The 15263-nt window shown below is 48.0% G+C and overlaps 1 protein-coding gene across 1 annotated transcript in view; it reads right to left on the bottom strand.

The window, feature by feature from the left end:
- Window positions 1–389: 389 nt before the first annotated feature.
- The window catches only part of SHOC1 (shortage in chiasmata 1), a 283884-nt gene continuing 269010 nt past the window's right edge, over window positions 390–15263 (bottom strand). The window contains exons 28-29 of the mRNA XM_033962662.1: window positions 3711–4689; window positions 390–954 (exon numbers count right to left, since the gene is read on the bottom strand). Of these exons, the coding sequence (XP_033818553.1) occupies window positions 854–954; window positions 3711–4689 (1080 nt within the window). The 3' untranslated portion in view covers window positions 390–853. The remainder of the gene's footprint in view (window positions 955–3710; window positions 4690–15263) is intronic.

Below are 15263 nucleotides of genomic sequence, written 5' to 3'. Positions count from 1 at the left end.
ATTTTTTGAGCAGTGCTATGGTTATTACCTGTCTTCAGAATCAAGTTCCTTTTTCTGGCGGGGTCTCCTGAAGCAGACACCGAAACGGGGCCGCGTCGGGACCCCATATAGCTTTTGCTATTTGAATCAAGTCAAGCTCTTAAGCTAAGTTGAAAGTATTAGTGGCAACCTGAATTGCAAGAAAGTTTCTTTTGACCTATTTGCATACAGTAGTTTCAATTAAGTAATCAAGTGTTACAAACTTAGTTCATACACTTTTACACCTTTGAGCTGGTCTCGCTTTTAACATTGATTAAGCAATGATTGGAAGACAAACTCTTTTCCCAAGAGGGGGTAACCTCTCCCTCTTCAGAGTTTTATTTCTCTGAGCTAAGTTTTTGTATAGCGAGCCCTCCTCTTAGGCTGTGTATATTATTGAGTCAGCCTCCACATTTCTAGGCAATTTGGATGTCTGAAAATTGTCCACCCTTTGCTAAAGTATATATAGGAATTAGATCACTTAAGACATAAACTTTGTCCTGGGAGTGTGTTTGGATCAGGGGATGGAAGTAATACGGTACACATTTCAAATCTATACACATTAGTTTCAAAAGAAAATGTACGTATAAAAAGCAGTACAAATCTCTGTGGATACTTTCACCGGGGCATTATTCTCATACTTTCCCTTTGAAAACTGATGAAAAGCCTAAAGGTAAAGTCACCTGCAGATGGTGCTCAGTTTTAAAACAGCTAATTAATGTTTCCTAGGGAATGCATTCATCAGAACTAAAAGGGATTATAAGAATTCTGTTTACTTTAACAGCTAAATTAATTCTTTGAATAACATTATCTTTGGTGGTCATCTATGTCCATTTCAAAAGAATTTCAGACGAGTTTGTCCATCGCTTCGTCCTGGAATTTTTTCAAATGACAGTCTTCTTCTTTTCAGCTGTCGTAGAGGAGAAAATCTTATACCTGTAATGAGTGAAAAACAAATTCCTTAAGGCATATGCTCACCTTGTGCGAAGGCTGCATGAACCACTGAATGTTTCTTATTTTCTTTTCCTGCAGTGCTAATAAGCCAGTACATGATTATGTAGGTACTTTAACCAAAGACACCAAAATTTTATACATCACTTAAATTTAGTTGCTGAGCCCAGACACACTTACAACCAATTATTGGTGTTAATTGGCCCTAATTTAGCTCTATGCACACATCTGTCTATACAATATTATATAACTAGTCTTTAAGCCCGTTACATTAACGGGTGCTAGAATAGATGGGTCTGTCTGTCTGTGTTTCTTTATCTCTCTCTCTCCTTGGCCGCTGTCTGTATCCTTCTGTCTCCCCGCCCCTGAGCAAAGCTGTCTGCCCCCAGGACACGCCTCCCCCCCAAAGCAGGCCCCTTTCCCTCTCCCTAACTGTCTCTCCATGGCCCTCTTCTGTCTCCCCCCCTCCCCCGAGCAAAGCTGTCTGTCCCCAGCACACCTCACCTCAAAGCAGCCCCCTTTCCCTCTCCCTATCTCTCCATGGCCCCTTCTGTCTCCCCCCCAGCACACCCCTCCCCCCAAAGCAGCCCCCTTTCCCTCTCCCTATCCATGGCCCCTTCTGTCTCCCCCCAGCACACCCCTCCCCCCAAAGCAGCCCCCTTTCCCTTTCCCCCTGGCTCCCGGTATTGATTCCCTTCTTACCCTCCCAACATCCAGGCGTCTTCTGGCCTGCTCCTCTTCACCAAAGCAGCCTGCGATCGTGGTGGCCGGCTTTAGCGAACCTCGCAGGCTGCTCTCCAACTCGGTAGCACGTTCCCTCTGACACGATCCCGTGCTTCAGAGGGAGCGTGCTACTGAAGTTGGAAAGCAGCCTGCGAGGTTCTTTAGAGCTGGCCACGATCGCAGGCTGCTCTGAAGAGGAGGATCAGCGGCGGCAGTGGCGAGTGAGGGCGGGAGGTGACACGGTGACTCCTTCTTCTGCACGGAGGTGGAGAGCGGCTTGCGAGGTTCACTACAGCGGCTGGCGAACCTCAGCAGGCCGCTTTGAAGAGGAGCGGGAGGGAGGAGTCGCTGGTGTCTTCACAGTCACGCGCAGGCGCCGTGAGGACTGGCACACCTCACGGCGCCACCGCTCACGAATTTTCAAGAGCGCATGCGCCTCTAGCATTTTATTATTATTGATGTTGTGCACCCAAAGAGTCTCGTACGCAATCCAAAAAGCAGCATGAGCATGGGTGGGTCGGGGCATTCCAAATATTTAGGTGCAATGGTATAGGCATCCCGGGACATGAGAGGGCATAGGGTGAAGTTAAGAGGTGATAGGCTCAGGAGTAATCTAAGGAAATACTTTTTTTTACAGAAAGGGTGGTAGATGTGTGGAATAGTCTCCTGGTAGAGGTGGTGGAGACAAAGACTGAATTCAAGAAAGCATGGGACAGGAATGTGGGATCTGTTAGGGAGAGAAGGAGATAGTGGATACTGCATATGTGCAGACTGGATGGCCTTTATCTGCCATCATTTTTCTACGTTTCTATTTTTATTTTAAGACTTTTAGATTTTTCATTGTATAAATTTGTTATTGTGATTGTTTATACAGATTTTATTGTACTATAGTTCATTCCAGGATTGAGATTACAACTGTTATGATCATCAATGGAAGTCACACTGAGATTTTTACAGTAGAATCTCAATTATCTAGGACTCGAGCAACCGACACTCTTACCCAACCAGCAAAAAGAAAAGTCCTCCCTCCAGCCCCCGAGGCAGCAGCAGCGGTCCTAACCAGACAACCCCCCTCCCTCACTTATACACAAAGCAGCAGCGGCGGTGGCCCTGACCCATCAACCCCCTTCCCCCCTCCCTTCAGCCCCAAAGCAGCAGTAGCAATTGCCCTGACCCACCAGTCCCCCCCCCTTTCACTTACCCGAACCAGCAGCAGCACTGACCAGCCAACCCCCCTTCTCTCCATTCCTCCCTTTCCCGAAGCAGCAGCGGCAGATGGTTAGCAGAGGTAGTGCTGTAAACAGACTGTTTGTGGCCAGCCCTAAAGGGCCTTTCCTCTGCTGTGTTCTTCCTACTGCATATGAGTGTATAAAGATATATGTATATAGCCTGTGCATATGTATCATGGAGGTCTATAGAGGAGAGTGAACATTTTTGCTAGCACAGAGCAGATAGCTGAAGCAAAAAGGGACTCTTGAGAATACCTTAACCCCATATTGCAGGCCTGATGTAAACCACAGTTTTATTATAGCAAACAAATATCACTGTTACATGTATAGTTAGGTGTTACCATCCATGCTTCTTCCTGACTCCACTCAAGCATTATAGGGGTAATTCTGTAGGGTGGGCACTAACATTTACCTGCCAATTATATGCTTACATAATTAGAAAATGGCATACGGAATCTGTGTGTACATATAAGTATAAATGCCTTATCCACATTTTCACAATCATGCATACTGTGTCAGGATTCACTGTTTAAACTCTGCACCATTCTGTGTGATTACGTAAATATCATCCATCTTATTTTCATAAACATCTCTCTTATTCTGCAACTGTGGCAAAAAAATGTAGAAAATCAAAGAATACTTACAGCTAATACATTACTAAACACTGTATTACAAATTTTTAGACTTTGATCGTACAACAAAACAATAATAGGTACTGGCCCCATAAATGGCTTTTTTAAAAACTGAAGTAGTTAAAGCTTTCAGGATTGAGAAGTGGTTCCACTTTACCTGTTTTAATTTCACTTCCTCTCAGACTTGATGAAGATCCACTGTGCCTTTTTCTGTCGAAAATATCTCCAACTGTATGGTGTAATGTCAAACTATTATACATATCCATGCTGGCATTTGTAGCAGAATGGCAAGGCATATGTTCAAATACATTTGATCGTTTTACTGATGGGTATTCATCCCAAAACAACATCTCTTCTTTATGCACTGGGGTGATATGTAGATTTTCATGCTCAATAGGAAAGCTCTTAAAATTTAGCTGGAAAGGCATGTCCTTCATGGAAGAGTTATTTTCAGCAGGACACCATTTGTTGATGGAGGCTAGCCCAGGACTCATCTGGGTATCCAGTGGAAGGTGCTTTAATTTATTTATATTCTGATAGACTGGCTCTCCCAAGTTCTCTAGCCTGAAGACTGGAGGATTTGAGACATGTTCCATCCTTACTTTACCAGTTTGCATTCCTATAAGATCTACAGATTCTGTGCCTCTGTGAATATATTTCAGAGGTGACGCAGTGGTTCCAGAACCCATTTGCCTTTTTTCTGAAGAAAAGAAGTCTGATCCCAGTTCACTGTGGACTGAAATACCATAATTCCCGACCATGTCTAGATTACTTTGAAACAAAAAGCACTGGCCATGTGTCTCACATTCTGGTGCTTCACAGCAACTGGCATGGCCATGATCAGGAGACACCGATACTAAAGCAGACTCCATTTCAGCCATTCCAGGCTGGGAAAAATATGTATTTCTGGAACGAGATACGGCTGGATCTGTGCTGTACTGCAGCTTGTCAAATAAATCATAACCTTGATAAGGTTGATTTTTTTCATGATTCCCAAAAGAACTCCTGAGGACTGAAGCAGGATCTAAGAGGGTGCTGGAAGAGATTGTGTTGCTATATGATGATGCTACCTTTTGAGATTCTTCTGGAGAAGTTGATGAACTGAGTTGGTGTAAAGATGTGATGTCACTAAAATGCTAAAATGAAAGAAATAAAATGTGTTTATTAATTAGCTGCTCACTATCTACAAACACGTGAGTCAGTGAAAGCAAGTTTGCTTTGGACATGGGTACTTAAGGGAACAAAGGAGAAAGAACTTGGCATGCAATAACAAACAGATAGAGAGCTGCAACCAACTGCTTTTTTAAATACTGTAAAATACAATATATTGGCTGAACAATGGCTTTGCTGTATATGATCTAATTATTGTTACTAAATTAAGAGCAAACAGCCTTTCTTTGCTATAGTCTAATCTGAAAAGATGAGCTGCCAAGGTATATTAGCATAAATACATGGAATAAACCAGTGGTCTCAAACATGCGGCCCGGGGGCCACAAGCGGCCCGCCGGGTACTATTTTGAGGCCCTCGGTATGTTTATCATAATCACAAAAGTAAAATAAAACAGTTTCTCGATCATACGTCTCTTTAGCTATAAATGACGATATTATTATTAAGACTTAATCAAAAGGAAAGATTTATGAACTATAAAGAGTTTTACCTCATACAAAATTGTCATTTCTTTAATAAGACATTAACTATTTTTTCTGCGGCCCTCCAAGTACCTACAAATCCAAAATGTGGCCCTGCAAAGGGTTTGAGTTTGAGACCACTGGAATAAACCTACTGAAAATAAATATTGATTACTAGGAGCGTGCAGAGTTAATTTTGTTCCTCTTTTTACATTTTTCTTTTATTGTCTGTTATTGGTAGTATGCACTAAAAGCTGGCAGTAAACTCCATCCCTGTTGAATAAAGTGGGTATTTTAGAAGCTCTAGTCACTTTTTGGATGTCTAAAGCTGGGCATTTGGATGTCTGTAGTGCAAGATCATCCACATACCAATTTTTCAATGCAAAAAGAGCAGAATGCCCAAATGGCATGGAGGCTTGTTTTGGGGGAGCTAGGGAGGGATTGACACTTGGGACATCCCTGCTTCTTGGAATGTCCAGGATATTGAAAGATCTGTGGAATGAGCAGCACTTCACTGGAAGAATTCAAAGAGGGTCACCCCTTTAATCCCTTCGAGGTTGCTGCTCCTCCCAAAAGTGATATGAGCAAGGAAAACATAGCTTTGTTACAGCTCTGGGAAAAAGACATTCATGGTACTAAAATGGCTGATATTCATGTTCTGGCACATGAATGTCTATGGCTATTTTAGAACACAGGAATTCCTGTGGACGTCCATGTTCCAAATTAGCTATGTCCTTAGTTTGAATCTTCAAGGTGTAGCATGGCTGTTCTTTCTGGACATATTCAGGTGCCACTGGTAATGGAAAGGGAAAGGGGATGGGACTTGATATACTGCCTTTCTTTGGTTACAATCAAAGCAGTTTACATATTATATACATGTACTTATTTTTTGTACCTGAGGTATTGAATTGAGATGTTCTTCCTAAAATCCCTTTAAAACAGCCTCTCTTTGGCTTACTCTCTGGTCCTCCTCTGCATATTACCCCTTTATCCCAGGACAAGCAGGCAGGTATTCTCACTAGTGGGTGATGTCATCAGACAGAGCCCCGGTACGGACGTCTCACAAGCACGTGTTGCTTGTAGAAACTTAAAAGTTTCTAGATGCCCGCACCGCGCATGCGCCGGTGCCTTCCCGCCCGGAGGTCCGGGCGTGTCTCCTCAGTTCTTTTCTTTCCGCGGAGCTGAGAAGTTCAACTTCATCATGCGCTAGCTGAATTCAGTTAAATTTGCCTTCCTTGTCCGCGTTTTCGCTTTCTTTTAATTACAGTTAACAGTACTTTTCTTTTTCAGTAAAAAAAAAAAAAAAAAAAAAAGAAGATTATTTCCTCCGGCGGGTCGAACGGGCCGGCCACGTGGCTCAGGCCCACTGGCTTCGACCTCGCGGCGGAGATTTTCCGGCCTATGTCCCGGCCAATCACCGGGTTTAAAAAGTGCAGCAAGTGCCAACGCGCGATTTCACTCACGGACCCTCACCGGCGCTGTTTGCAGTGTTTGGGCCCTGACCACATTCCGAAATCGTGCAGGCCTTGCTCGACCCTTACGGCACGCTCATTCAAGCGGCGTTGCCTATTGTGGGAATCGATGTTCAAGATGGACGCAGCTAAGGATCCCTCAGCCTCCACTTCATCTGATACCTCCCCGGTTCGGGCGAAACCGGTATCGACCCCTCCTGCATCGAGTGTGGTGAAACCGGCATCGTTCACCCCGACACCATCCACGAGCTCGACGTCGGTGCCTGCCCCGGTCTCCTCGGTTCAGGTACCTCTTCCTTCCACAGTGCCACCAGTGGTCATCAAAGTGCCGAAAGCTACTAAGCAGAAGCACTCGACCTCGAAGGAGCGCGATGACCGTGCAGGAGGACCCCCTTTCGGTGCGGATCCCTCCTTATCGGCTTCGCTACGGTCCATGCTGGAAGCTCAATTCGTTGAGCTCATGCAGACCATCGGACCCGGGCTCATCGCTGCCATACAGGGTGACCTCCCGGTACCGGTCCAAAGGGGCGGTCCGCCCCCTCCCCCTCCTCCACGCCGTTCGACCTCGAAAACCGACGAGGACGAACGGGGGAGGGCGGCGATGCCCATGCGGCAAGCCTCGCTTACCGATATGCCGCCATTAGAGCCCATTACGCCTCCGCGCCAACATGGGACCAGACCTCCGATCGATACTCAAAGCCCTGGGCATAGTCAGGAAGAGTTCTTCCGTACTCCTTACCAGACTTGGGTAGCATCGCAAGAATCCGCATCGCAACCCCAGTTGCGATCCACCGCTTCCAGCCCTATCCACCACTTGAGGGCCTCGGGAGACCATGCGATGCACAGACGATCCCGATCCCCGTCCCGCCACCGAGACGGGCACCGATCAAGACACTCATCCTGGCACTCTTCACGCCATTCGGAGGTGTCACCGCAGAAAAAAACTGCAACGTATGGGATACTCCTCATCAGAGGTGTCCCCTCCGGAGGGACCGGAGTACGAGGAGACACCCGTACCCGATTCTCCTTGCCACTCCCCGATGTCCATGGACCCGGAGGCCTCCTCCTCCTCCAGCCCGTCCCACAGACCGACGCTGGCGGATCAATTGTCTTTCTCATCATTCCTCCGACAAATGGCGGATGATCTGGATGTGACCCTTGACACGGGCTCCCGATACTCCAAAGAGTATCTGGACACCATGCATTTACCTAACCCTCCAACGGAGTCGCTTCGGCTCCCCCTGCATAAATTGCTGGATCAGACCTTCATGCAGTGTTTCGAAACACCGTACTCCATACCGGCGATTCCCAGCAAACTCGATGCTCGATACCGCATCGTGCACCATAAAGGGTTTGAGGGCCCTCAACTCTCCCACCAATCCCTACTGGTCGAGTCCTCTCTTAAACGCTCTCATCCCTCCCAGGTCTACGCCTCTGTACCGCCGGGCCGAGAGGGGAGAACGATGGACAAATTTGGTAGAAAATTCTATCAAAACTCCATGATGGCGTCACGGGTGCTGAACTACAATTTCTTTTTCTCTTCCTATCTGGAGTTCTTCTTGCCGGTGCTCCGCAAGTTCACTCCGTTCATAGACACCCAAGCTCGATTCGAGTTCGAGGAAGTGGTAGCCTCCCTCTCCCAATTACGCCTCCAGCTGATGCAATCCTCCTTCGATGCATTCGAACTCTCGGCACGTGCCGCCGCAAGCGCGGTAGCCATGCGTCGCCTGGCATGGCTCCGTACAATCGATATGGATCCCAACCTCCAGGACAGACTCGCCAACGTACCATGTGCGGGAGCTGACCTGTTCGATGAGTCTATCGAAACTGTTACCAAGAAGCTGTCGGATCATGAAAAATCTTTTCAATCCATCCTGCGGCCCAAACCCAAACCTCAACAGTCTCGACCTTCCAGGCCACCCCTGATTTACCAGCGGCGTTACATGCCCAGACAAACGCCTGCTGCGAGACAACCTGCGAAGAGACAACCTCCCCAGAAGTCTCAGCAAAAACCTCAGCCACCGGCTGCACCTAAGGCTCCCCAGCCCTTTTGACTCCCCTCCCGGGAGCATAACCGACACCGTTCTGCACTCAGCCTCTCCCATAGGGGGCCGCCTCCATCTTTTTTACCATCGATGGGAGGCCATAACCACGGACCTATGGGTCCTTACCATCATAAGAGAAGGATACTCTCTTCAATTCCATCGGGTCCCCCCGGACCATCCTCCAAGAGAGTATCCTTCAAGCTCGACGCAGACCGCCCTTCTTCTTCAGGAAGTCCAAACCTTACTTCAGCTTCGGGCTGTCGAGCCGGTCCCGTCAGACCAATTGAACCGAGGGTTTTACTCCCGGTACTTCCTCGTCCCGAAGAAAACGGGCGACCTGCGACCCATTTTAGACCTTCGGGCCCTCAACAAGTTTCTGGTCAAAGAGAAGTTTCGCATGTTGACTTTGGCTTCTCTATACCCCCTCCTCGAGCAGAACGACTGGTTATGCTCCCTGGATCTCAAGGAGGCCTACACTCACATCCCCATTCACCCGGCCTCCCGAAAGTTCCTCAGATTTCGGGTGGGAAATCTGCACCTACAGTATCGAGTGCTACCATTCGGCCTATCTTCGTCCCCCAGAGTCTTCACAAAGTGCCTGGTGGTAGTGGCCGCGGCACTCCGGGACAGGGGTCTACAGGTGTTCCCATACCTCGACGACTGGCTCATCAAGGCCCCGTCAGCCCCAGAGGTCACTTCGGCGACCTTGGCTACAACCTACTTCCTCCAGAATTTGGGCTTCGAGATCAACTTTTCCAAGTCTCATCTACAACCCACCCAGTCCCTCCCCTTCATCGGAGCGGTCCTGGACACCACCCGACTCCGAGCATTCCTGCCTCTGCAACGCATGGAGTCTCTTCTTCATCTCTGCCAGTCGGTGTCTTCTCGCCAAACCCTACCGGCGAGACAACTGATGGTGCTCCTGGGCCATATGGCCTCCACAGTACATGTGACACCCTTTGCCAGACTCCATCTCAGGATCCCCCAGTGGACCCTGGCATCACAGTGGAATCAGACGTCCGATCCACTATCCAAACACATCTTAGTCACACCTGCTCTTCGGCAGTCTCTACTTTGGTGGATGACCTCTTCGAATCTATCCAGAGGTTTGCTGATGCACTCTCCCCCCCATCAGAAAGTTCTCACAACCGATTCATCGAATTATGCATGGGGGGCCCACCTGGATGGTCTCCGCACCCAAGGATTCTGGACCAGTGCGGAAAGACTACACCAAATCAATCTACTGGAACTCAGAGCCATCTTCAATGCGCTCCAAGCTTTCCAACACCTACTTCACGACATGGTGATCCTCATTCGCACAGACAATCAGGCCGCCATGTATTATATCAACAAGCAAGGAGGCACGGGCTCGGCCCTCCTTTGCCAGGAAGCTCTACGAGTCTGGGACTGGGCGGTGCGCCACAACGCCTTCCTCAGAGCAGTCTACATTCAGGGGGAGAACAACGTCTTAGCAGACAAACTGAGTCGTCTACTACAAACGCACGAATGGACTCTCCATTCCAGCCCCCTTCACCAAATCTTCACACAGTGGGGGACGCCTCAGATAGACCTCTTTGCGGCTCCCCACAACTCCAAACTGCCTCAGTTTTGCTCCAGGATCTACACCCCTCATCGCCTCGAGGCAGATGCTTTTCTACTGAACTGGGGGAAACGATTTCTATATGCGTTCCCACCATTCCCGCTGATCCAGAAGACTCTGGTCAAGCTGAAACTCGAACAGGCCACCATGATTCTAATAGCTCCTCGGTGGCCCAGACAACCTTGGTTCTCCCTCCTACTTCAACTCAGCAGCAGGGAACCAGTACCACTTCCAGTGTTTCCTTCACTACTTACTCAACATCAAGGATCACTGCTTCATCCCAACCTGCAGCCTCTCCACCTGACAGCTTGGTTCCTCTCAACGTAACCCCTCACCAATTCTCTCAAGAAGTGAGGGAGGTCTTGGAAGCTTCCAGGAAGCCCGCCACTCGACAATGCTACTCCCAGAAATGGACTAGATTCTCCTCATGGTGTGTTTCTAAATCAAAGGAACCTCAGCGAGCTTCCTTATCCTCCGTGCTGGACTATCTCCTACACCTATCTCAATCCGGGCTCAAGTCTACATCCATACGAGTCCACCTGAGCGCTATTGCGGCGTTCCACCAGCCCCTACAAGGGAAACCCCTCTCGGCCCATCCGGTGGTCGCCAGATTTATGAAAGGACTCTTCCATGTTAACCCTCCTCTCAAACCACCCCCAGTAGTTTGGGACCTCAATGTAGTCCTTTCCCGTCTCATGAAGCCCCCGTTTGAACCACTCAACAGGGCCCCTCTTAAGTATCTCACCTGGAAAGTGCTTTTCCTGGTAGCCCTTACGTCCGCTCGCAGAGTCAGCGAACTCCAGGCATTGATGGCGGATCCACCATTCACAGTATTCCATCATGACAAGGTGGTCCTCCGCACTCACCCGAAATTCCTGCCTAAGGTGGTCTCAGAATTTCATCTCAACCAATCCATTGTACTTCCAGTATTCTTCCCTAAGCCCCATTCTCACCACGGAGAATCGGCCCTTCACACTCTAGACTGTAAACGTGCGTTGGCTTTCTACCTGGATCGCACCAAGCCACACAGAACCACTCCTCAACTTTTTGTCTCCTTCGACCCTAATAAGTTGGGAAGACCCGTATCAAAGCGCACCATCTCTAATTGGATGGCGGCTTTATCTCTTTCTGCTATGCCCAGGCTGGATTATCACTTCCTTGTAAGGTCACAGCCCATAAGGTCAGAGCAATGGCAGCCTCAGTAGCATTCCTCAGATCAACACCAATCGAGGAAATTTGTAAGGCTGCCACCTGGTCCTCGGTTCACACATTCACCTCACATTATTGTCTGGATACTCTCTCCAGACGGGATGGACAGTTTGGCCAAACAGTATTGAAAAATTTATTCTCTTAAGTCGCCAACTCCCCCTCCATCCCACTGAGGTTAGCTTGGAGGTCACCCACTAGTGAGAATACCTGCCTGCTTGTCCTGGGATAAAGCAATGTTACTTACCGTAACAGTTGTTATCCAGGGACAGCAGGCAGCTATTCTCACGTCCCACCCACCTCCCCTGGGTTGGCTTCTCAGGCTAGCTACCTGAACTGAGGAGACACGCCCGGACCTCCGGGCGGGAAGGCACCGGCGCATGCGCGGTGCGGGCATCTAGAAACTTTTAAGTTTCTACAAGCAACACGTGCTTGTGAGACGTCCGTACCGGGGCTCTGTCTGATGACATCACCCACTAGTGAGAATAGCTGCCTGCTGTCCCTGGATAACAACTGTTACGGTAAGTAACATTGCTATTTGGTTAGGGTCCATGGATCTTTTTTTTTTTTTTTAAGCTTACCCATTACTGCACTAATAATAACAAAAGAACTTCCACTATGACCACCTATTACTGCACTATGACCACCCATTACTGCACTAATAATAACAAAAGAACTTCCACTATGACCACCTATTAACTCTTTTACAAACCACCTCACCCTCAACAACCCGCTAAATGTTTATAAGATCTACAACTTACCTCTCTTGCTTATCATTGTAACTCTGTTTTTTTTAAATTAACCTTTTGTAATCCGCCTTGAACCGCAAGGTAATGGCGGAATAGAAATCCCTAATGTAATGTAATGTAATGTGCTTAGTTAGGGGATTGGGGTTTAAACAAAACAAAAATTTTGCTTATAAAAAGAAACCAAGAATGCTGTTAACATTTCTTATTTTTAATTGACCTGGCAATTTTGTCTTACTACTTTGTACTTCTAAGCTCAGTTAGAACCAGGATTAGGATTTGAATCCACAAATCTTCATTTTCAACTATTGAGGGATATTTTCCTGTTATTGCATATCCTCCTCAATGTCTGAGCATTAAGTTAACAATCTATGACCAGAATCCACACACTGGGGCTATTTCCAGAATCCTGTACTCCTAGGCCCTTAATCCATTCATATCCAGTAAAGGTAATTATACAACTATGCATGTATAATTAGGCACCCAGAGGGCACCTGGTAGGAACCTATTCCTTTATAGAATATTAGCGTTAACATATATGTGCAAATGCACATAGGTGAAAAATTTATACCAGCCATAGGATAGCCCTAAGTGTGTTCCCAAGTGCTAGTGATATCAGGACCAGCTCAAGGGATTGTGGCGCCTTTCCCTCCCAAATTACTTCTGCCTCTGTAGGTCTGGCATCTCTCCCCCTCTCTCCCTCATTCCAGTGCCTCTTCCCTTCTCTCCCCACTCCCTGGTCCAGTCTTTCTCTCTCCCATCTGCTGCTCCCTCTCCCTGCAATATGGCACTACTCCGCCTCTCTCCCTCCTTTTCCTCACAGTCCTGTAAACTTTATGTGGGTTGTGAACAGCAGCAGCATGAAAATAGGCTGCCTTTGATTGAGCCTATTCTGCCTTCTCTGAGACAATTTTATGTTGGTGAGATGTGGCAGAGGGAAAGCCCAGAAGTTGGCCAAAGGCAACCTGTCTTTATGCTGCTGCTGCTGCTGCTAGCAATCCACATAAAGTTTATATGGCTATGAGGGTATGGAGGAGAGGGAGTGATGCATTACCCCTGAGGAAGGTGGCAGCAGAAGGGGAAGAGAGAGAAAGACTGGACTGGGGGGCAGAATGGAAAGAGATACTGGACTGAGGGAGAGAGAAAAGGAGAGATAACAGACCCTCAGGAGGAGGAGAGATTGCTTAACCATTAGACTATGTGAAGTGATATCAGAGGCGGTGATGGGACTTCGGAGCGCTGACATTGCAGCGCAGACAATTCGGCGCAAGACCCCAGCGCGCCGCCTAAAATGTTACTTTTAAAGAGCTCCGATGAGGGGTATGTGGGGGGAACCCCCCACTTTACTTCATACTCTTCATGCTGCCGTTGGGGGGGTGCAACCCCCACATTATAGAGAAAACTTAACTTTTTCCTTCAAAATTGGGAAAAAGTTAAGTTTCCTCTATAATGGAGGGTTCCAACCCCCTAACCCCCCCTAACGGCAGCGCGAAGAGTATGAAGTAAAGTGTGTGGGGGTGGTTCCCCCTCACACCCCTCGTCGGAGCTCTTTAAAAGTAACATTTTAGGCGGTGCGCTGGGGTCTTGCACCAATCTATCTGCGCTGCAATGTCGGCACACCGAAGTCCTGCGCACGAATGACTATGAACCATCAGAGGCTGGTGATTTTGGCACCCTTTATCGTTAGTGTCCTAAACCAGTGATCACCTGGTCCAATGGTTAAACTGGACCTTGGCAATATGCACGTAGCTTAAAGTTTTCTATAAGTTACACAGGTGTTTATCCTGCTTGTGTTCTGCTCAGACTCTGCCTAAGCGTAGGGTTACTAGACATCTTGGAAAACCCGGACATGTCCTCTTTTTAGAGGACTGTCTGTGTGTCTGGACTGACTTTCCAAAACCAGCAGTTTTGGATTTTTGGAAAGCTCTGGCCACATCTGGAGGGCCTCTGAGCAGGGCAAGATTAATTTGTCGAGGGCCCCTAGGCACACAAGTACACTGGGCCCCCTGCCCCGCCACACCCCACCATGCACCCAGGCGGAAACAGGAATCTACGTCAGAGGGAAGCTTTGGGCAAACAGCACCACTTGCACAATTACAGTTCCCATTGCTTTTCTTACCCACGTTGCTTGCTTGTCTTACTTTCTGTCGATGGGGGAGGGACGCATTGCCGATCGGGGTGGGGCCTATGTTGCCAATCGGGGGGGGGGAGCCCACATTGCCGATCGATGCTGGAGGGGCCCATTGCCGTTTGAAAAAAACATTTTGGCTCTTAGTTACAGAAAAGCACATAGTTGGAAAATAGTCGTTTATGTGCATATGTGTTCACATCCACACATACATAACTAGAATACAGGCATGAATTCTTGGGGCCTAAATCCAGAATTACTCCCTATGTGTCACTCTTAAACAATGACCATGATTTCTGGGGCTGTGAATAATGTCTCCATAGCATCAGTGTTCTCCCTAGTGCCTTTTAGCCGGGTGCTCCGCCCAGCTAATTTAGGTGAGCGCCCGGCTGTCATCTTGGAAGGTCGCAAATGCTGCTGCTGCTCAACATTTTTTAAAAACCTTCTCACCGGCTTGGGGATTCTTCAGGCTGACTCAGCACAGCCTGAAGGAGCCACCGGAAGCTCAGTGTTCGACTCCCACCTCAGCCTGAATTTTTTTTTTTAAGGGCCAGCAAGCAAATTGAACCCATGCTCCGGGGCTCTAACGGTAACATTGTGCATGCTGGCTTCCCTTCTCCTCCCAAACCGGAGGTTACATCATAGAGGGAGGGAAGAGAAGGGAAGCCTGCACGCACAGTGTTACCATTAGAAACCCGGAGCATGGGTTCAATTTGCTACAGGCTAAGGCAGGAGATAGGGCAGCAAGGGAGTCAAAAGGACTCTCCCTCCTTCCTTCCTTTCCCCTGGTCTGGCATCTGTCTCCCTCCCCTGCCCTGACATCCATCCATCTCCCTCCATGGTCTGGTATCTCCTTTCCTTCTTTCCTTTCCCTCCCTCCCATT

Source organism: Geotrypetes seraphini, chromosome 1 (assembly GCF_902459505.1).
Source record: "Geotrypetes seraphini chromosome 1, aGeoSer1.1, whole genome shotgun sequence".
Taxonomy (NCBI): domain Eukaryota; kingdom Metazoa; phylum Chordata; class Amphibia; order Gymnophiona; family Dermophiidae; genus Geotrypetes; species Geotrypetes seraphini.
Note: the sequence above shows the minus strand (reverse complement) of the source record. Positions and strands in the feature narration are given on the sequence as shown.